At 45.7% G+C, this 24,270-nt stretch overlaps 1 protein-coding gene across 1 annotated transcript in view; it reads left to right on the forward strand.

Annotated features, from left to right (window-relative positions):
• The window catches only part of CDKL1 (cyclin dependent kinase like 1), a 259,570-nt gene that overhangs the window by 215,808 nt on the left and 19,492 nt on the right, over positions 1–24,270 (forward strand). Inside the window, exon 8 of the mRNA XM_069208689.1 lies at positions 13,252–13,308. Coding sequence (XP_069064790.1) covers positions 13,252–13,308 — 57 coding nt within the window. The remainder of the gene's footprint in view (positions 1–13,251; positions 13,309–24,270) is intronic.

Consider the following 24,270-nt stretch of genomic DNA (forward strand, 5'->3'; position numbering starts at 1 on the left):
TTCCTTCACAACAAATAGTTTCTAGGCTTCCAAATAGATTCGGTTTCGGCTTCTCTGTTTCTTCCCCGGGCCAAGGTTTCCGCAATCAAAAGAGAGTTGGTTTTAACTCTCCAAAAAGACTCTATTTCCCTCAGAACTCTAGCAAGAGTCGTCAGCCTTCTTTCTTCTTCCATCCAGGCCATCTTCCCAGGACCTCTTCATTACCGCGCCCTTCAGCGCCTCAAGATTCTACATCTTCGTCGAGGTTTGGCTTTCTCTGACCTCGTGTCTCTAGACCAAGAATCTCAACTCGAAATCCAATGGTGGATATCCCATTTAGAGGCCTGGAACGGCAGATCCATCTTCCCCTCTGTGCCCGATCTTGTGTTAGAATCAGATGCAAGTCTCACGGGTTGGGGCGCCCGTTGTGGTTCGATATCGACTGGCGGTATATGGTCCGCAGAGGAGTCCAGATTGCACATAAATTGTTTAGAGCTTCTTGCAGGCTCCTGTGCGATCAGAAGTTTTACGAAAAACAGAGCAAGTTGCTCCATTCTGCTCCGCATGGACAACTTATCCGCAGTTCGTTACATAAACCATCTAGGAAGCACCAGGTCCAGACCCCTTGCTCTTCTGGCCAAGAGCCTCTGGGAGTTTTGTCTGTCCCACAAATTTTCTCTTCTTGCAGAGTATCTCCCAGGCTCTCTGAACTCCAATGCAGATTGGCATTCCCGACATATCTCAGATTCCAGCGATTGGAAATTACACCATTCTGTCTTTCGCCAAATAGAAAGGAAATGGGGCCCCTTTCAGGTGGATCTCTTTGCATCCAGACTCAACTCTCAACTTCCTCGTTTCTTCAGTTGGCGTCCGGACCCGTTGGCCTTAACTACAGACGCCTTTCTACAGGATTGGTCCAACACCCTCAATTATACTTTCCCTCCTTTTATTCTAATCAACAGAGTATTAAATCAAGTCAGGCGTCAAATGACGTCCCTTGTCCTGATAGTCCCCTTTTGGCAATCTCAAGTTTGGTTTCCACCCCTCCTCGAACTCACGGCAGATTTTCCAATCTTACTCCCCTCATTTCCGTCTCTCCTCCTAGACCCTCTCGGGCGGCCCCACAATCTGATTCTCAACAAATCGTTAGTCCTATCAGCCTGGCACATTTCCGGCCTACCCAGCGGTCCTTCCCTATTTCGTCAGAAGCTTCAGAGCTCATCAACAATGCATGGGCGCCTGGCACAAGGCGAGCCTACAGATCAGCTTGGTCTCTTTGGTCAAGCTGGTGTGTGGGAAAATGTGCCGATCCCTTTTCAGCAGATTTAAACCTAATTATTAATTTCTTAGCGGCCCAGGCGGGTCTGGGTAAATCATATCGTACAATCAATCTTTACAGATCCGCTATTTCTATGAACCATTCTAATATCGATGGCAATCCTGTCGGGATCCATCCCTTAATTTGTCGCCTTATAAAAGGAGTCAAACTCTCTAAACCTCCTACTGCCAAATACTCCCATGTTTGGGATGTTTCAGTGGTTCTGAATCTTCTACTTTCTTGGCCAGACAATCCGAGCCTTTCCTTAAAAATGCTGTCTGCCAAACTCACTATGCTCCTATGCCTAATTTCTATCAAAAGAGTTTCCGACGTTAAGTCCCTAGATGTCTCTGCCCGCCATTTTCTACCATCAGGTGTTTTATTTCACATTGCCAAATGCACCAAAACTAATTTACATTCGGTGTTCTATCCCTTTTTCCCCGATAAACCAAAATTATGTGTGGGTCTTTGTTTAAAAGAATACGAAAAAAGAACTGGTAACCTGAGAACGTCCTCCTCTAACCAACTTTTGATTTCCTTTCGCAAACCTCACAATCCGGTGACTTCCGCAACCCTGGCTCGTTGGGTCAAATTGATTATGTCCCTAGCGGGAATTGACATTTCTGTTTTTGGAGCCCGTTCCTCCAGGGGAGCCATGGCCTCTAAAGCGTTCGCTTTGGGATCTAGTTTGGAGGACATTCTCAGGTCGGCAGATTGGTCTAATGATAATGTTTTCAAAACTTTCTATTGTAAACCTGTTAGAACTGCTTCTTCAGTAGTTATTGATATGCTTTAAACTCGCATAATAGAGCCTCCGGTCTTGTCATAAAATGTAGATTTTCCTAGTAATTTATGACGGAAAGTCTTAATTTTATTAAAGACACGGAGGCGAATATTATCCCACCACTGTACTTTTTAATATGTACTTTCTCTTTCCCTCCCAGCGACTCCTGCATTACCTCCAGCTTCCGGATAACGCTGCTGGCGCCATCACCGCATCTTGCAAGAAGAACCCACGAGTCGTGTCATCACAACCCTCTCAAGATCATCTTCCTTTACCATTGTACTCCCAGTTTATTGCTGTGGTTCAAGAAGTTTGTTCCGTTTCCTTGGCTTTCGCGATTGTGGGACTCATTTACCCTTTGTTTTATGATTCTCTTTGACTTGCTCGTTCAAGAAAAGAGGGCTGCTTGCAGTCAAGTGTACACTCTATGGTTATGGCCTCAGCTGATTGGTCCATCATTACTTCTTGTTTTTACTCCCATTGGTTAGTCTGTTACTAACCCTCTTGGGAGTTGTAGTTTCTTGACTGCTGCTATTTGAAATAAAGTAAGAAAAGAACGCATAATATTCGCCTCCGTGTCTTTAATAAAATTAAGACTTTCCGTCATAAATTATTAGGAAAATCTACATTTTCAATATGTTTTGGCACAGATTTTCAGGTTTAGTGAGCAGGAGCCAGTCACTGCATTCTTTAAAGGTCTTGCTGGATTTCAGTAGAAAACTGAATGTGGAGGGCCAGATCCCCAAGGAAAATTGGCAAGATCAAATGGCTTTTATGTGCTCTTTTTCTGCCATGCAAAAAAAATCCTTAGTTCCACCAGTGTGCCAGTGGGAGCCACCAAAGGGACTTCAGCACCTGGGAAACATACCTACCCATCTGCGCACCAGACACAAACACGCTGCTGAATTTTACTGCTTTTCCAAGCATTGAACGTACTGCTCAGGAAGCCCTAAAAGGATCCTATGTGGATTTTCTGTATGAGACGGAACGAGTAAAGTAACAGCACAGACCATTGAGGGAAGAATAATTATCTCAATCCCATGTCAGTAATTAAGGAGAAAGTTATTTTGTGATTGCCTATGTAGTTGTGTTTTCTGTGTTTTCCTCCCTTAATTACCTTTACATTTCACTAATGTGGACGTTGATTTGCACTTTTTAAGATTGCAGGGAATGGAGCTGACAAAATACGGTGTCTTTGGTAAATTGGTGTGTTTCAGTTGACATTCTCCTTGCTGTAAAACTAGCATGCTAGCATTTCTTGCCTTTTTAATCAATATTTTTGGCCACAGGGAACTGATGGGGAATAAAGTACTGCCGTCTAATACAGCTTTGATACTGTCAATATTTAGCCAGCCCCTTCACAACAATACAGTCGTTCGTCCTCAGATAACGAACATATGTCAGAATATCGTTTACCGGAATATCATCTGACATAAATATTGTGACCTAAATATAATTAACGAAAATGTCCTTTAGGAGTAGAATTTCTACCATTAACTCCAGTCGGGTTATCTTTTTGTATATGTACCACACAATAAGGGTGCCAGACCCCAGAGATACCAGGAGGTTCCAGACCTCCCTGGTCTGTAGTGTGGGGCAATGTACAGACATAGATTCAAAAACACAATCTTCCTAAGTGTATAAGCTCTTTTGGAAAGACTTATGGTTGCAAAACAGCACCTTTAAAGTGCAGGCTCTCTTTCTGGAATATTCTTCTGCAGGGGGATCCCATTGCAAATTAGCACAGTTTCCTTCTAAAAGCATTCCATTGTTCAAATGGACACCGATCCTTTCTCTAAGTCTGTCTTTCATCTTGAACTATTTGACCTATCGTTCAGCTATATATACATGAACATTGCACCTTCCCATCTTGATATCCATTAATCTGGGCCTCTAAGCTCTTAGTTCAATCCCTATACACACCCCAGTGAGGATGTGTTGTCACAAATGTCCAGGATCATTCTGCTGCGTCGGATCTCTGACATCCTCATGAATGTGACAGCACTGGGAACTGTATCCCTTGACTCCGTATCTGATATATTTAAGACTCTCTTTATCAATGTGTGTGAAGTGTCCTCAACTATTGTACATCTCAAATGCGACCACTAGGATTCTTTCTTTTTCTCTTGTGTACTCACCTCTTTGATGGGGCACTGTTTTGGTCCCCCTGTAGTTTTCCTCCGGGACATACCATTTGCCTGGCTGTGCTAGGCCATTGAATTGTCATTTGTGACTACAGCCATGTTCAGTTGTGCATGCGCTAGGATTTATTAATCTTGCATCCGTCCTCCCACTTTCTGTAGTACTGAGCTTTGTGCATAGATGTTGTAGGACGATCAGTTTAGAGATATAATGCACTTTCCTTGTTTCTTCACTTTATCATGTGTTTGAATGCACAAACTAATATAATGCATTTTGGTTTTTTTGCGTAGTTGTTTTTTTTTTTTCTTAGATAACTTCTTGTCCGTTGCAACAATGATGATGCATGTCAGATCTGCTTCCTGTGTAGCAGTCTCTTGAGAATGGGGGTTCCCTTGCCATTTATACTCGGGTGTGATTTAACCTGAATAAATTCAGAATTACTGCAATTCATAATGAGAAACTGAAAATCTCATGGTAACCGACACACAGAGGACATCGGCACATTTAAATGTATTCAAAAATATCACAATGTTCATATAAATTATATTTCAGGTGTGTACATTTTGTAAGTCACAGCAGTACCTATGGGCATATTGACCAACATGTGGCTCAACAGAGCTCAGCAAACAAAGTTGCTGTGTTGCATCACTTAAAGAGAGCCTGTGCCATATCTTCAAAGAAATGCTCTCTCCATGCACTTTGTACTGCCCAGCACCAACGCAGGTACCCTTGTGCTACAGTGCAAGGGTGTCTGCATTGTGGTGAGGGTTGTTTTTTGCAGGATGAATGACCTCTCTGCACAAAAACTATCTTTTGAGGCTACTTCCTCTTTGTAGTATGTTGCAAAAAGCAGCACAAATGCAAAGAGGAAATAACGAGGAGAAATAAAGACATTTCTCCTGGTTACGTCAGCTTCAGCCAGACACACCATTTTGACTCTAACCTGTGTCTACACCTCTTTGTAAATATGGGTTTGCATCAGAAGCCATGCGAAGCCCACTGGGTATTCAAATGTTTCTTTGGAACTGTATCCCTTGAATATATATCTGATATATTTAAGACTGTTTGGAAAGCTTACCTGACACAAAGTAACACAAGGCAGCACAATGCACTGCCTTCCATTACTTTTTCCTACAAAGACATGCATGTCCACATTTGAGTGGCTTTGTAAATACCAAAAAGGATTTAGCGTTGGGCTGCATCAAAAATAGTAATGCAAGCCCGATGCAAACTCTTTGTAGATATGGGCCATAATATAGTTTTGACTGTTACTCCATTTCAACATATACCCTTGTTACTCATATATATTGACTCATACCCCAAAATATTTTGTCATTTGACTGAAAAAATCATATAATTTCACCTGCGCTCCTAGACGCATTTGTTCTCAACAATAAGGGTTCGGAATAAAATGGTCTCCTTGTGGCAGGAGTGTCCTGAATTAATTATGCAAAATTTCAGTAACTCGCTGAGTGGATTTCTCATCAGCCATACTGTTTCAGCAATAGAACAAATTTTGCAGCTGCCTTCACAAGGACACTCAATATATAGTAATGTTTCTATGGTTCCATTCTATAGTCTGTGGAGTTCAAAAAAGATATTTGCTTGAGTATTAGTGACAGTTCCAATTACAAGGTATCTGGGCTGTACAATTCTCATTTTAAAAACTGAGGATCTATTGTTTATCTTTCTCCAAAACGTACAGAAGTTTAAAAACCCTACTTTGGTTTGGCCAATATTTGATTGAAGCCATATTTTCCTCCACACCCAAGCACTAGAAATCACGCCAACTGCACTTATTACATTGATACTCAAAGTTTGGCCCCGGGGCCACATGCGGCCCTCTTGACCTTTACATGCTGCCTCCCGGAGAACAGCAGCACTCAGCTGTTTACTAGACCAATGCTAACAATGAAAAGATGTTAAATTAAACATACAAGAATGCATTTAAAGTTAATCAGAGTTAAAAAAGGAAATAACTTTTGAGTCATGCACCACTTAACTTTAGGAGCACCTTCATGTTTAAAGACATCATGCAGCAAAAGTGTAAAAATATGATAGTTTCTTCAAATTCAAAAAGTGTTTTTAATTTTCATGTACTACCTTTGCACTTTAGTGCATCAGATTATACCAGTGCTTTGAGAAGAATTATTTTAAAAGTGATAGTTTTCAAACAAGAATTTAGAAATATTGATTCTTCCCTCCACCCTGGCACAGTGTCAATAGTGAACTAAAGAGGCAAGTTAGTTGTTATGTGCACTCTTTGGGTGATCTGGGTTGCTATCACACATGAAAAATATATAGATTATTAAATCAAACACATGAGAGGGTTTGTACAACACGCATCCTGAAATTGTGTATTTCAAGGTCCACATATGTGATAATGAAGAAAACGTGGGAAAGTCAAATGAAAGAATTGCCTAGGATCACACAGTTTGGTAAAGTGGGGAAGCTGGGATTAATCACAGGTTTTTTGTTTCATATTGTGTAATTCAACAACTAGATGTATATACTTTGCTTCCCCTACACCCACCTTACTGACAACCCCTCCCCAGCCTTACCACACCCCACTGGCATCAATGAAGCCCTCCCTCACATAACAGAGGAAAATGTTTGGCCCCTGGGAAAATATTTGTGAGTACCCATGTATTAGATCAAAATGGCTGTTTGCAAAAGAAGTTCTAAAACATCAGGCAGTAAATAAATTTGCTGACAGTACTCAGTGTTATCCAGTCAGCCGTAACCGCAGAGGGCTATTCATGAACTTAATTAAATTTGAGATAGGTCAAGTTAAACTAGGAAAGTGCTTCAGGATTAGACACTTAGGGCCATATGTACGAACACATTTTCCCATTGACACAGAATGTGAAAAACCCTTTGCTACATCTGGCCCTTAATCCTTAGAAGAAGAATATATATTTTAAGGGGAAATCTAGGTGAGGCAATAGCACATAGCTCTAGAGAAGAGGATTATATAGCATTAAGACTCATCTGATGTTTTCAGGAATACTTGCATACCAGAACTCACCCCTTTAGTCTATGCCAATGATTATATGGATTTCATGCAACAGGATATCGTATGATTTTGTCCCATGGTGCATTTATCAGCAGATCTCAATAGTATGTCATAGTTGTCACTTTACAGCCCAACCCTGCAGCTTAGCTGTGGTAGAAATCCCTAGGAAGTTGTATGGGATGGCTCTGGTCGGTCCACTGAGTTTTCACAAACCTAGGCCTCTAAAGAGACCTCATTCAAGAGTTCCAGAATATGGTCTTAAGACCAGAACATATTACTAAAATGGGGAGTTGCACTTTGCATCCCGACACCATTTTTGTTTACAAACTATTATTTTTGGTGAAAGATTTTCTATTGTGTATGTAAGCTTGATTCAAGAGAAGTTTATGCTCCATCAAACTTGCTTCTTGCCCTCAGTGTGACATGTATCTGATAGAGACTTCTAGTTGCAGATTCCTTACCTTTGAACTTCCCCAGGCATCAGACTGGATCTGGCGATTTTTCTTCGAGCAGTACCTCTGCGCGCCGTCAGGTGGCGTCGGTTGACTCCGCGGGCGTCGCGCTCGCCGTGATGATGTCGCGTCGTATATAGGCACCACCCCGCGTGCTGACGTCAGTTCGTTTCTTACCGTGCCACCCTACGCACAGATCCAGAGAAGAGCTACATCAGTCATTTTTTTACTACATGAACTTTTTTGTCTAATTTTTGACGAGTTTGTGGATGTATCGAGAGATGTCCCGCAAGACCGGATTTAAGCCCTGCGACTCCTGTCAACAAACTATGTCGGTGACGGATCCGCACCTCGTGTGTCTCTGGTGTCTGGAGAGCGATCACGAGCCGAAGTCGTGCTCCAACTGTCGGGCCATGAACCCGAAGGCGTTGAGGGAGCGGTCCCTACATGGCGGCCAGACACTCAACTCCACGGCGCTCACGGTCCCGTTCGAGAGGAAGGTCTCGAGACTGGCCGCGGAGTCACCACCACTCTTCGTCCTCCAAGTCATCAGGACATTCGGGTCACAAAAAGAAGTCGTCGAAGAAGGACAATTGTTCTTTGACATCACCCCGTCGATCGTATGATACAACGTGGGAAGATTGTCGACGCTGTAGGACTCTGTCAATGAGCCTTCTTCTGGGTCGGCTCCGCGTTTCCCCGACTTCCCGGGAGCCAGATCCACCCCTGCCAAACTTAAAGAATTTTACGAGGCCATGCGCCTCATTTTTGGGTGGGCCGACCCGCCTTCGGGCACAGGTGAGTCTGTTGGAGTCCCCTCTGTTTCAAAGCCGTCGGCTTCGGCCTCGGCTTTGGAGGGCCCTTCCAGATCCAATCACGGATCCATCCCGACGCCACTCGTGCAACGGCGAACTTCCCTGGCATCAGGTCAGACGCCGATGCTTCCGACGTCGGTTGGGCCCACAATCGATGTCTATCCCATACTCATACCCGACGACCCGGAGCCGGAACAATGTCGATTGACGTTGATTCCGTTCTCTATGGGCTCCCCTGGGCCCAAATACCCTTATTCTTGTGGGTATGGATAAAGGGAGAGAATTGAGGGCGACGCTGGACCCTTTACCAGCTTGACCCCCAAACGGCCTGGGTACACGATTTGGGTGACGCCAGTGGTCTAGACACTTCCCCTGACACTTGTATGCTCTCTCCCCCTAGCGTGGCTACAGAGTGGGATGCTTCTTATTCTATGGTGGTGAGAAGGGCGGCTGAGGTCCTGGACCTCGAGCTACCTTCTGTGGAGGTTAGGCCTAACATCCTAACTGATGTGCTTCAGCCTGGGTCTTCCTCTTCTGAGCCCCTTCTTCCCTTTAATGAAGCACTGACAGACATCTTTTTGGATACTTGGTCCAGACCCACCACAGGGGCTCCTGTGAATAGGACGGTTGCCCGCCGCCATCGGCCTGCGCCTTCAGACCCGAAATTCCTGACTCAACACCCCACGCCTGAGAGCCTTGTCACCCAGGCTTCTTCATCATCTGGCGCATTCCCTGCCGCACACCCGGATAGGGAATCAAAAAAACTGGATAATTTGGGGAAAAAGTTGTTTTCTTCCAACAGTCTTGAGCTGTGGTCTGTGAACACTGCATGCCTTTTGGGCCACTATTCCCATACTCTCTGGGATACGGTTACACAAGTGGTGCCTACAGTTCCGGAGGAGGCCCGGGCCATCCTGTCCCAAGTCATAACAGATGGGAGGGATGCAGCTAAGTTCATGATTCGTTGTGGACTGGATACGATTCTCTGGGCAGATCGGTTGCATCAACTGTGGCATTGAGACGCCACGCCTGGCTGAGAACATCTGGCTTTTCGGGGGATGTCCAGCAATCCTTGATGGACATGACCTTTGATGGCACACGTCTCTTCGGAGACAAGGCGGACTCGGCACTTGAGCGCTTTAAGGATTCCAGAGCCACGGCCCAGTCCCTTGGCCTCGCGCCTGTACCTAGACCCGAGCAGTCCACCTTTCGCCCCTTTCATGGCTTCGGAAGGGGTACCCAACTGCGTCCTTTTCCCCCTGGCCACCGACCCCCGCATGCTGTACAGCCCCTGCGTGGCCGCGGACGCGGGATCCCACGTTCCCAGGGATCAGGGAGCCAGCGGGTCGCCCAGTCCACCCCCGCTCCCTCTTCAGTCTTCAGCCTCCAAGCCTTCCTAGTCCGCAGGTAAATCAGGAGCTAGTAGGTGGCAGGATACGCCATCACCTGCCCGAATGGCAATCCATTACCTCGGACAGGTGGGTACTCCAAATTTTCCAAAGGGGCTACTCCCTCCCCTTTGAGACATCTCCTCCAGCCATGCCACCTTCATGCAGTCAGACATCGGAGGATCATATGGCGCTTCTCCGCAAGGAAGTCCAAGCCCTTTTGGCCAAAGGAGCTATAGAGGTTCCGTTGCCAGAAGTAGGTTGTGGTTGCTATTCCCGCTACTTTCTGGTTCCCAAAACGGACAAAGGTCTTCGACCTATATTAGACCTTGGTCTCTCAGTCTCTTCCTAAAAAAGGAGAAGTTCAAAATGTTGAAATTGGCTCGGGTCCTATCTGCCCTGGATCACAGAGACTGGTTGGTAGCGTTAGACTTGCAAGCCACATACTTCCACATTCCCGTCTTGCCGGCCTACAGACGTTACCTACGATTCGTGGTAGGTCACGAGCACTTTCAGTTTACCGTGCTCACCTTTAGCCTTACCAGTGCCCCTTGGGTGTTCACAAAGGTGATGGTAGTGGTGGCAGCTCATCTGCGCAGGTTAGGGGTCCCAGTCTTCGAAGATTGGCTGTTGAAGGCGAACTCGCCCCAGACAGTCATCTTACCACCTCCAGACTACAGCGAACCTTTTGCATTGGCGGGGGTCCACTATCAACGTGCCAAAGTCACACCTGACTCCTTCTCAGACGCCCCCTTTCAACAGAGCTGTTCTGGACACAGTGCAGTTTTGGGCATATCCTCCCGAAAAGCGAGTCCAGGATATTTGGGCTATGATACCGATGTTTCAACCTCTGTCCTGGATTTCGTTGAGAATGACTCTGAGGCTGTTGGGCCTCATGGCCTCCTGCATCCTGCTAGTTCAAAATGCCAGATGGCATATGCAGGCTCTGCAGTGGGACCTGAAGTTCCAGTGGACGCAGCATCAAGGAAATCTCTCCAACAAGGTCCAGATCTCGGAAGGGACTGCGAAAGACCTGCAGTGGTGTTTAACAAATCAGGATTGGGTGGCAGATCCCTCTCCTTTCCCCAGCCAGATCTTACAGTCGTGACAGATGCATCACTCCTGGGATGGGGTGGCCAAATGGGAGAGACAGAGATCAGAGGCATCTGGTCTCTGGCGGAAACCGGGCTCCATATCAGTCATCTGGAGCTCCGAGCGATTCAACTAGCATTGAAAGCATTTCTTCCCTCCCTCAAGGGGAAAGCAGTGCAGGTGTTCACAGACAACACCACCCCCATGTGGTATTGCAACAAACAAGGCGGAGTGGGGTTGTGGACCCTTTGTTAAAAGGCCCTTTGTCTCTGGACTTGGCTGAAACATCAAGGCATTTCCCTGGTGGTTCAACACCTGGCAGACTCCTTGAATGCCACAGCAGACGAACTCAGCCTTCGATGCATGGTCGACCACGAATGGTGGCGCGAGGTCTCTTCCTGCAGTGGGGAGAACCTTGGTTAGACTTGTTCACCTCCGTAGAGAACGCGCAATGTCAGCTGTTTTGCGCGTTGGAGTTTCCAAGGCGGCACTCGCTCGGCGACGCTTTTCATCTTGAGTGGAATTCAGGCCTCCAGTATGCCTTACCGTCAATACCACTTCTGCCTAGAGTTCTGAAGAAGATCAGGCAAGACCGGGCAAAGTAATACTGGTGGCTCCGGACTGGGCACGAAGAGTCTGGTATCCCAAGCTTTTGAACAATGCCATAGCTCCTCCGATCAGACTGCCTCTTCGGGAAGATCTTCTGTCACAGCAGCAGGGGAAGGTCCTCCACTGTCAACTCTGCGACTTTTTGCATGGAGATTGAGCGCCCACAGTTGATGTCTTTTGACTTGCCACCCGAAGTCTGTGACGTTATCTTGCCAGCCTGGCGTCCCTCAACCAAAACTGTATACTCCTGCTGTTGGAAGAAATTTGTGGCATTGTGCATCGACAATTCTGTCGATCCTCTATCTGCTCCTCTCTCTCAAGTTCTTATCTTTATTCTTTCCCTTGCTCTGCAGGGTTCCCCCATGGGCACTCTTAAGCGATATCTCTCTGCTATCTCTGCTTTCTTAAGGTTACCTGATCAGACTTCCTTATTTAAATCTCCCATAGTTGGGAGGTTTCTTAAAGGCCTCACACATCTCTTTCCTCCTATCCCATTCATCATGCCCCAATGGGATCTCAACCTGGTCTTAACTTACCTTATGTGTACCCCGTTTGAACCGCTTCACAACTGTCCCCTAGGACTCTTAACTATAAAGACTGTCTTTTTATTTGCCATTGCTTCTGCCCGCAGAGTTTGTGAACTCCAGGCTCTGTCATCTAAGCCACCTTTCCTTGCCATACATCCTGATTAGTGCTTCGCACGAGGGCTTCTTTTCTACCTAAGGTAGTGACACCCTTCCATGTCAGACAGTCCATCTCCTTGCCTACCTTTTATGCACCCCCACATCCCTCTCATGAGGAGGAGAGACTCCACCGTCTGGACCCAAAAAGAGCGTTGGTGTTCTATCTTGATCGTACCAAAGATTTCCGGGTGGACTTTCAACTCTTTGTGAGATATGTGGGTGCAAAGAAGGGGTAGGCGGTGCAGAAGAAGACCATTTCACGATGGGTACTCTTGTGCATCAAAATGTGCTACGCTCTGGCTAAAAAGCAACCTCCTGAAGGTTTGCAAGCTCACTCCACCAGAGCTACTGCTGCTACCACGGCGCTAGCACAGGGCATTCCAGTCGGGGATATTTGTCAGGCAGCAGTGTGGGCATCGCTGCACACTTTAACCAAGCACTACTGCCTGGACAGTCTGGTCCTAAGGGACGGCTACTTTGGCCGAATGGTCCTGCAGGACTTTTTGGTGTGATCTTGGTTCGCAGGCCCACCACCGGGTATGGTATTGTTCGTGTATCTATTCAAAGGTAAGGGATCTGCAACTAGAAGTCTCTACCAGTCTCTTTTAAGAGGAAAAGATGGGCAGAGAACCAGACTGTACATTTGATGGAAGAGCTTCTGAGATCAAACTCCTTTATTAAAAGGGCTAGTTACATTCACACACAGAATGGAGAGAGGAGGTGGAGAGATCCTTTGATTTTGCTAAAGCGCTTAAAACACAAATCTAAAAGAAAATAATACACTGTTTGAAATATAATCTAGAAGAAATGTTAACAGTTGTGAAGCTAACAAGGTTTAGAGTCTGCTGTGGGATGAGGGAGGCATATATTTGTTTCTAATGCATTTATGTTAAATTCGATTGTTTTATGATATTTGCAGCACCACTGTAGGTTGCTCATATGTATTTACATACTATATTTTTTATGTTGGCAGGAACCACTGGAGGTGAAATTCTCCAATATTTCCCATCATGCTTTTGGACTAATGAAAGTAAGTGCAGATTCAAGGAGGCTGTATATTACATTAACTTTTGCGGGGCTCGTCTATCTGCAATTTACTGTTTTAAATCTAATCATGATTTCATGGCATTGCACATGTGATACAACCATGCTTCAATGTGTGTATTGCTGGTGGCTTGAGCTGTAGAGCTATGACATCACTTTAACAGGTTAAAGCTTTGTTTGAAGATATTGCAGATTACTGACGTGCCAGTGGCTTTAACTTCTGTGTCTCTGAAAGCATGTAGGAATTCGGGATCTTAACACCGTTAGAGTCCAGCCGTTTGGATGGGTAGTGTGTTGACCTTATACATTGTAGGGCAATGCACCCTGAAGTATGGCTGTACAATTTTAATAAATATGCTCTGTAAGTGAGAGTGCTTTCTAGTAGGTTGAAGTTTATTGTACCCATATGAAGTTAGATGCCAGCCAACAAAACAAATCTTGGCTAAATGAAGCAGCTGTTGTCGGTGTATATGATCTTGGCACTTTGAAATAACTTTTATTATTTCTCAGATCCATTTTGTACCTTAGCATAATACAGTTCTACAATATATCTTTGTGTGATATAGGGCCAGATGTACGAACCGGTTTGCATAGCGCAAACTGCAAAAATCGCAGTTTGCGCCATGCAAAACAGCCATCGAGATGCACATTCCCATTTTGCAAGTCGGTACCGACTCGCAAAATGGGAATGCAACTCGCAAATAGGAAGGGGTGTTCTCTTCCTATTTGCGACTCTCACCGCGATGCAGAATTGCTTTGTGACCGTGAAAGCGGTCGCAAAGCAATTCGCAGTTAGCACCCACTTGAAGTGGGTGCTAACTCATTTGCAAAAGGGAAGGGGTCCCCATGGGACCCCTTCCCCTTTGTGAATGTCGCCCAAAATATTTTTTCAGAGCAGGCAGTGGTCCAATGGACCACTGTCTACTCTGAAAAAACGAAACCAAATGGTTTCATTTTTTCTTTTGTAATGCAACTCGTTTTCCTTTAAGGAAAACGGGCTGCATTACAAAAAAAAAAACTGCTTTATTGAAAAAGCAGTCACAGACATGGGGGTCTGCTATCTCCAGCAGGCCACCATCCCTGTGAGTGCAGAGAATCTCTAGGGGGGTCGCAAATTGCGACCCACCTCATTAATATTAATGAGGTGGGTCTTTGCGACCCCCTTGAGATTCGCAGAAGGTGTCTGAGACACCATTCTGCATACGATTTTGCGAATCGGAAATTGCGAGTTGCACCGACTCGCAATTTCAGATTCGCAAAATCGCATTTTGCTACATCTGGCCCATAATGTGCTAACCTCTTCTCGTAGTTTGGACTCTTGCTCTGAGCAAGACTGCTGGTTTAGGGATGACAGTACTTTTGTTTGTAGGCGACTACGTCTTTCCTACAACAAGTCGCAACTGTTGTCCCAACCTTACCGGCTCACTAGCAGCACCTCACCAGAAACACAATAGTAAAAGGTGATTTGTGGCAGCCGTTACGCATGGACTCGAGAATAAGATATCTCAGTGAGTGTCATGGTTAAACGGAGATTACCCTTTTCTCACAGATATATCATGTCTCATACAAATACAGGCAATGACACATATGCAGTAGAGTTACAATAGTTTTTATTTAACATAACTGCAATTTGCGATAAGTTGCATGGGCTGCAATGATTAGGATAATGAATAATGCAAGAAACAGAATTGTGAAGACGAGAGTCATTATTACAAAGATCCCACCATCTTGCAATACGTAGAAAAGATATATGAGATGTAATATGCCCTAATACCCTAATGTGAAAGGCCTAACCTCCTATCTAAAGGAGAGCTGGGTTTGTTAAACCTAATCTGCCAATGCCATGTCCATGAGAGGAGCCCCCAACCCTCGTTACCTTGGAATGAGGTCTCTATCTCAGACTCCGCAGGGACACGAAGACTGGGTCAGCGTCAAGACGACTGCAGCATCGGTATCAGCGAGGGTGGCGATGACCTCTGGTCGGAATCCCTCTGATTATCTGTCTAAAGTGTGATGTATTTATACAGATTTACAAGGTCCCCTGACGTAGATGTGTTCCTAAACAATAGATAACAGACATGCTTGGGACGGCAATTAATATCAACAATCCCCCGAAAGTATAGAGAGGGAAAATCCCTAAGTGTGAACATCTACTGCTTGTTTGTCTTTGGTGCTTGATCTTGACGCCTTGGCGCGGTGATACTGATAATGTTACTCATAACAAGTGGCCTAACTATAAACAAGGCAGCCATTTTAGAAGAAATAAATAATTAAATGGGCTTAGACAGAGCAAGCTAAGTAGGTTAAAAGTCACTAGGTGACGGGGGCACGAGTCTACAAACCAGAGGCTAAGCTAACTCCTGTTATCCCATTAAAATGAACTAGGATTCACTACACTCTCACTGGCATAAGTAAGTCGGGTTGGCGTTCGCCTCTCAGCACACAGGATATTTTTGCAGCCTGTGGTGTGTGGGATTAGATCTGCAGTCAACCTTGTTGACTGAAATGTGAGACGCAGACAGTTTTATTGAAGAGAAGATTACTTTTGTGGCCCACTACTACATTGAAACAAGTTCACAATGTAGACAATCCTTTCTGTGCAGTGCAATGTTTCTGTAGTTATTTTTCAACTCAAATAGGTTTGAAGTTCATTGCAGTGCTGCCTTAGTGGAGTATACCATGTCAGCTGTAACTCTAAAATGAGACTGCCAACCACCTGAGTCTGTGCACAGTGGAGTTTCTTATGATGTCCTTGACTCACCCACACCAGCACTGTGGGGACCGGCCTTCCTACCTCCAAGATTTAAATTGATCTCTACCCTGGACGCATCAGGTAAATCAGCCTTCCCTTTTGCTTCTGTTTTAAGAAACAGAAGAAGGAGCCTCAAGTTGTGGTTGTTTCCAACACACATGCAGTGTAATTGAGTTATAGATGATCTTGCTTGTGGTGGCTACAGGAACTGTTGGTGTCCCCTGAAGTCTCTAGCAGTATGGGCGTGCTACAGCACATGCTTTGCTTTTTGTTTGATTATGTGACCTTCCAGATGCTGGCACATGGGGTTTGTGCTGCTTTGGCGGGAACTCCCAGGCCAGGAAACATAGACCACATACATTGTTCTTGTGTGGCACCTATTGCTTTACCCATGTGATGATATAATTGCATTAGTTTCATATCTACAACCCAAATTAACTGTTCTGAGTTTATCATCACCGCCAGACATAATTTTCTACAGCATTCAGCTTTTGTTCATCTGGTTGATTTTGGATTTGATCTTTAATTACTACACAGTCCCTGACATCTAAGGTCAGAGCATTTGATTTATTTTCTAAATTTGCTAAAATGTTGTGCCTTCCCAATATGTTGCTGAGTGGTTAAGCATGTTTTTAGTTTTGCAACGTGAATGTTTTATGGATTCACATGCTGTGTGTTATTCTACCATCTAGTGGTGGGTCTGGAACTCTTTGTATAGAAGTAGTCCTTTTTCAGTTTATTTTTATTTTTTGGGGGGGTGGGGAGCGTCGATGGTCCTACAATTTGGTACCCAATCGAGTCCTTCCTGACTTCATACGCCCTTTCCAGAAACTTCCATGTGTGGTCACCATCGTCAATAGTTTTTTTCTGCCGTTGGGTCTCGAAGCATTGCTGAAGACTCTTCAAGCATCCAAAAATAAGGACGTTTCGTCTGGAGTTTGTCAAGAGATAAGAGAAGAACATCGGATTCGGAGTCAAGAAGCACACCAAGTTACACTGAAGAATGCCTAGACAGGGGGCCCCCTATTCTGGGTGACCTGGAAAATACACCATTTCGATTTTGCCCAAGTTGCCATCACAAGTTTGCACAGGATAGCCACCAGGTGTGTAAGCTCTGTCTTCCATTAGATCATCTAGGCAATGACTGACTCTGCAGTATTCAAACCAAAAACTCTGTTCTGTTCGTTTGTCCGTCGTTGTCGATGATGACCAAAGAAATCACGTTGAGGAGGTTGACTGGGTACGGTGTGTGTGGCTGTGGCTGTGGCTGATCAGTCTGATGCTGGCTCGGAAAGCTCTGCTGCACGTCGGGCACAAGTTGTCTGCTAGTTTGGTTGGCAAAGAGCTGCCTATGGATTTGCACAGCTCACACTTCTTCTGCACCTCTGCAGTCCTGCTCTGCTCATAGCAGGTAGCGCGTTTGCTGATACAGCTTCACCAGGTGGGACGGTCAAGTGCTAGGGTTTCCCAGGAGTCTTGGTCAATGCCAAAGTTCTTTAAAGAGACTTTCAGCGTCTCCTTGAAGTGCTTTTTTCTGCCCACCTTGTGTGTGTTTGCCTTCTGTCAGTTCACCATCGGACAGTCTCTTGGGAAGGCGTGTGTCTGGAATAGGTACAAGGTGGCCTGCCCACCTGACTTAGGCTCTCCTCAGCATGGTGTAGATACTTGGCAGACCAGCTTGAGAGAGGACATCTGTGCCTGGAACTTTGTCCTGCCAGGTAATTTTCAGCAGCTTCTTAAGCAGTTCATGTGCAAGTAATTCACCTTTTTGGCATGGCGCTCGTACACAGTCCATGTCTCACAGGCATACAGTAGCATGACTGCCTTATACATCTCCAGCTTTGTGGAGAGTTTAATGCCTCTCCTCTCCCACACTGACTCCTGCAGCCATCCAAATGCAGAGCTTTTCTTGGCGATGCCTGTGTCTAACTCATTCTCAATATTCACAGATCTGGAGAGTGTGCTGCTGAGATAGGCTTGTCAACAGCCTTCAGGATTTCTCATTCAGTGATGATAGTTGGTTCCGAATACGTCTTCTGCGGTGTGGGCTGATGCACAACCTCAGTCTTCTTGGTACTGATTATGAGGCCGAAGTTTTTGCAGGCAGTGGAAAAGCTGTTCATGCTCTGTTGCATCTGGGCCTCTGTGGCAGCGTTGAGTGCCCAGTCATCTGCGAACAGGAAATCACGCACAGGATCCTCTTCAACCTTGGTCTTGGCCTGTAGCCTCAGCATGTTGAACAGCCTGCCATCAGTCCTATATCTGATCTTGATGCTGTTTTCTTCGTCATCGCAGAAGGCATCTGACAGCATGGCCGAGAACATCATGGTGAACAGTGTGGGTGCAAGTGCACAGCTTTGCTCGACTCTGTTGGTGACTGGGAAGACATCGGAGGAGTCTTTGTCATCCAGTACTCAAGTTAGCATGCGGTCATGGAACTGGCGCATCACACTGATGAATTTGCCTGGGAAGCCAAACTTCTCCATGATCCGCCATAGCCCCTCATGACTGACGGTGTAGAGGCTTTAGTCAGGTCTACGATAGTTGTGTAAAGGTCCCTGTTTTGTTCCTGGCATTTCCCCTGTAGTTGACGTGCTGTAAATATCATGTCCACTGTCTCAAGGGCCCCTTTAAAGCTGCACTGACTCTGGCAGGTTTCCCTGTTCCATGTGATGAGTGAAGCGGTTGAGGAGGACTCTGGCAAGGATCAGTAGAGAAATTCCTCTGTGGTTGTCACAAGACTGTCTGTTTCCCTTTTCCTTGTAGAGATGGACGATGGAGGCATCCTTGAGCTCCTGAGGGATAACTTCCTATTGCCACATCGTCTGAAAGAGCTTGTGAGCTTCTGGTCCCCTGCCTTGTAGATTTCAGCTGGGATGGAGTCAGTGTGGGGTGTATGGTGTCAGGGAGAGGCGGTACTTTTGATGGGGGAACAAGTCATGCTCTTTAGAGTAGTTCATCCACCTTGGTCCCCACCTAACACTCAGCTCTCACCGTAGCTCCTTGTAGATGTCTGCATGCAACAGCAGCCACACCCCGAGCAATGGTTTCGACTGGCCGACAAAACCAGATGAGGGTAGCTGATGGGTCTGAAACCCTTGGTGAGTTAGGGCTTTTCTACCTTCGCATGCGAAGACTGGATCTGGCGGACTGTGTGGAGGAAACCACCAGATTGGTTCAACGGGCAGGAAGGTGGACTCAGCAAAGTGCTGTGGAGCACAAATAGGGCACAATGAGACACATTAGGACACTGCTGGCCATCCACTGCATACTGACCCATTTCCAGTCGTCTTGACTACATCCTGGATTATGATAGGCTGAGACGAGAGAGTGAGGCTGACGATTTGCGCAACTCCCCCTCACTATAATCCAATTCACGCGCAAGTCAAGACATCACCCCCACCAAGCCTCCCCACCCCCATCCCCTCTCTCAAGTCCTTTGGTGATGGGCGAGTGACAAAGCAGCAGGTGCTGATACACTGGAAGCTGTAGCCACAATCCCACACACAGGCACCCAGGGTAATGGGTTGCTTTCTACTGGACTGAAGAAGCAGTGGAGGTCAGCAGCCCCCTGGGTGCCTAAGCAGCCCTATTTAGGATCGCTCTGCTCACCTCCATGGCCTAAGAAAGGGGCTAGAAAAGGTGCCCTAAACATAGCCTGCTTCACCCTACCCCTTGCCGCAGCAGGCGGGGATCCCAACCATGCTGTTGCATTACAAAGAAGAAAACATTGGTGACTCCGCTCACCATTGGCACATGGAATGTGTGCACGCTCATGGATAGCTCCAAAACATACAGACCTGAGAGACGGACAGCACTTGTCGCAAGATAACTCTGCAGGTACAACATCCAGATTGCAGTCCTCGGTGAGACGAGGTTCGCAGGCGAAGAAGCCAGCTGACAGAAGTCAAAGCTGGTTATACCTTTTCATGGAGTGGCTGCAGCAGCGATGAACGTCATGAAGCAGGAGTAGATTTCACCATCAGATCTAATCTGACTAGTAAATTAGCCAGCCTCCAAGAAGGATTCAACGACTAACTCATGTCTTTGAGGCTCCCCTTCAAAGGAAAGCGCCACACCACCTTCATCAATGCATATGCCCCTTAATCATTGCATATGCCCCCACCATGACAAGCTCAGAGGAGATCAAAGACAAATGTTATGATGACTTGGAGTTCCTCGTAGCATCTGTGCCCAAGGAGGAAAAGCTTGTCATCTTGGGCCACTTCAGTTCCAGGGTTGGTGCAGACTACCAGACATGGGAGGGAGTCATTGGGGGGAATGAAGTCGGCAAAAGCAACAGCAATGGTCATCTACTTCTGAAGACCTGCGCAACTCATGACATGTTGATCGCAAACACAGTCTTCTGCCTACCCAACAATAACAAGATGTCCTGGATGCACCCATGCAGCAAGTACTGGCATCTCATTATTTATGTCATAGTAAGGAGAAGGGACAGACAGGATGTTAGAGTGACTAAGGCCATGTGCGGCGCAGACTGCTGGACATACCACAAATTCATCCTCCCAAAACTCACCATGCATATCCAGCCCAGGCGGTGCCCGTAGGGGACAAAGACCAATAGGCGACTGAATGTCAGCAAGGTAGACCGGCACTCTGTGAACCAGAACCTCAGTGAGGACATCAACAGTGAGCTTGACCAACTCAGCTTTGGCACAAACAGTGCAGAAGAGGACTGGGCAGCTTTTAGAGGTGGTCTACAACACCACTCTCACTCACTTGGTCCAGAACACATGCAAACACCAAGACCGGTTCGACGACAATGATGAAGACATTCAGAAGCTGATGGATGAGAAGTGTGAAGCATTCAAGTCCTCCCAGCAAGACATTACATCTGCCTCCAAGACGGCTGCCTACAACTCCATCAAAGCAAGGTGCAATCAAAGCTCAGAGAGATGCAAGACTCCTGGCTCAGCAGAAAGGCATATGAGATCCAGAAGTACACTGAGAGCAACCACTCCAAGCATTTATACGATGCCCTGAAGACCATCTATGGGCCACAGTCCTCTGGAACATCACCACTGCTCAGTGCCAACTGGTCCACCCTGCTCACTCACAAGTACACCATCCTGAAAAGATGTGCTGAGCACTTCAACAAAGTTCTTAACAGGCCTGCCTCTATCGATGTCAAAGCCATTGACTGCATGCTGCATGTCACCATCAACACCTCCCTGGCAGAACCTCCAAAGGAATCAGAGGTTAAGGAAGCAATTAAGCTTCTCTCCAATAGTAACGTATTCAAACCAAAAACTCTGAAGGTGAGACAAAAACAGAGGCAGGCACATCAAGCCATGCAGGGCCAGTAAGAGAGTCCATCACTGAGAGAACTGGGCTTGTCTAGTGAGGAGCAGAATAATATCGCTGAGGTGGCCAAAGAAGAGGGCTTGCACGTCGTGTTGAGCGTCATCGACGTTGAAAAACATAATTGAAAGTCAAAGGAAAAAAGATATCAGAATCTAAATCAATTAAAGCTGCCTCTGTGATGAAGATCTCGCTGATCGAGATTAAGCATAAGTCAAAAGAACCCCTTGGGTCCCATTCAAAGGATACAGCAGGTGGCGCAACTTCGGAGAAGGCCAAGGTGTCAAAAGATGACCAAAGCCGAGAGAACTCAGAAAAAAACATTGAGTGAGCCCACAATGAAGGACGGCTCAACATCAAAAAGAAATTCGGCATCTCTGCTTGAAGCCTAAGGTCGGCCGAAATCAAAAGGAATAAAAGAGCATCTCAAAGCCGATATGGCTGCGGTTCCTCAGAAGAAGAAAGAGTTTGACGCTTCTCTGAAGATGTACAGAATTCCGCTGAAAGCCTCAAATGAACAGGCAGGTGGGATAAAAGTTGTTGAAGAACTCGAGCCCCCAGTGACACCGGAACCTCTGGAGGAGGAAGAACAAGACATCTTCTTCAAGGAAGAAGACATCGACTGACAGGTCACAGAAAGGTAAGATTACCTCGAAACACAGTGGCAAGATCTTGAAACAGACTCTGCAGAAGAGGGAATAGACATGTGTCCTTCGAGGCCTTCACCCCCAGAAGACATTATGGTGTATAATCAACTGGGCTGCAAATAAGTACAGTGTACAGTTTGAAAAAGAGAAAGCACATTCATTCATTTTACTAGAGACTTTGCTACCATCTCTGAGCAAAACTCAGTATCTCCCTAGGTTGCCAGGCATACTGCACCAGGGAAGTAAGGTCCTCAAAGAACCAGCAACATGCAGGTGCGTAACAGCAAGGGTCAAAAAGAAATATAAGCATTCCTCAAAGGACCCTACTTACATGAAAGGCACAGTACCGCATACTCTTATTATTGCAGCACCAGCCAGACAAAGAGAAAACATTCCCACAATATCTGGGCTGCCACCGGACAAGGAAAGCAAGAAAATGAATATGGTGGGAAGAAAATGTGAAAGTGGAGCTGCTACAAAGTGGTGCAGTGTCAACTCTAATGCACTGCTAAACATGTATGCCTATCAGCATTGGTAATAGATGGCAGAGCTCATGGCAGAGCTCATGAAACACCTCCTTGAGCAATACGGCAAAACAGCAGCATCCCTTGCAGATGAGGGAAAAAAGATAGCAAATACCTTTCTGAAATCAGCAACTTGATGTTGCAGGTACAGCAAGTATATACTGATGATGGTGGGAACAACCCTAAGAATATATTCAATACCCCCTTTTATGGGGAACACTGTTTGGAAGTGTTGTGGATGACACATTGCAACAATTAAAGAAGGACAGTGAGACCGCAGAATCTATGGGGGAGTTGCATAGAGTTACGGGCGCCTGCTCGGCAGGCTAGATGACAGAGTAAGGCAGCTCCTCACGCTCCAATGAGGGAAAAGTGACTCAAGGGCAAACAGTGCTTACTCCGCAGGCTGGCTCTCATACCACATGCAAGGCTACATATGAGACTAGTCCAGGAATGGATTCAAAATCAATGGTCACTAGCCACAGGGAGTTGGGAAGATTTAGTGGTTGTCACGCGCAAAGTACAGGAAGAAGTGAAATGGTGAAACAAGACAAATATAGCAATTGGAAGACCATTCTCAGACTCAACTCCCACAGTAACCATTACCACAGACCCCTCGCATATGGGTTGGGGAGCTCATGTGGGGAGACTGAAGATCAGAGGACTTCGGGGGAAAATTATGAAGCAGGTCAACATATCAATGTGTTAGAGCTAAACACAGTGTTCCTAGCCTCAAGAGGGGAACCTCATTGTTAATTCAGACAGACAACTCAACAACAATGTCCTATCTCAACAAATAGAGTGAAACAAAGTCCTTTGTATGGTCAAGACTAGCACAAGAGATCTGGAGTTGGACAATCCAGAGACAGCATCATAACAATGCACCTGCCATGGAAGGATAATGTATGAGTGAATAAGTGTCCACATCACATGTCTGGGAACTCAAACAAACAGTACTTAATCAGATTTTCAGACAATGGGGCACCCCAAACATAGATCTGTTCACAACACCTGAGAGCGCAAAATGACAATTCTTCATGTCCATGCATCCACACCCTCAGTCTCTGAGGCATGCTCTGTCGATACATTGGTAGAGGAAATTTGCTGACTCTTTTCCCCGAATTCCAGTGTTACACAAGGTGATCAACAAATGCAGACAATCACCAATGACACTAATTCTAATCCTGCCACAGTGAGTGATATAGACCTAATTTGCAGACTTAATAGAAATTACACACAACAATGTACAGAAACTACTAGGCCTTCAGGATCTACGCTTCATGCAAGAGGGTAGAGTTTTCCATCCTGAACCAAAAATGCTAAGTCTAGCAGCTTGACTCCTGATGACAAAGAGTTTGGAGACAAACCTACCAGAGAACACAATGGCAGTTCTCAGGGATGCAACACGACCAACAAAAAGAAAATGTTACTCAGCAAAGTGAAAATGATGTTTAAAATTGAGCCAAATACATTCTTTAATACAAGACAGTTCAAAAGATACAACATTCTTAAGATACCTTATCTGTTGGACAGCAAATTAAATTATGCTTCATTAAAAGTACATTTGGCAGCTATAGTTGCCTACACGAAAGAATATATATGAAGGAGTTTTTTCACAACACCAGTAATCAAAATATTTCTGGAGAGAGCAAAAAGATTAGCACTTCCAAGGGAATTACCAGCACCAACATGGAACATAAATT

Source organism: Pleurodeles waltl, chromosome 9 (genome assembly GCF_031143425.1).
Source record: "Pleurodeles waltl isolate 20211129_DDA chromosome 9, aPleWal1.hap1.20221129, whole genome shotgun sequence".
NCBI classification, from domain to species: Eukaryota; Metazoa; Chordata; class Amphibia; order Caudata; family Salamandridae; genus Pleurodeles; species Pleurodeles waltl.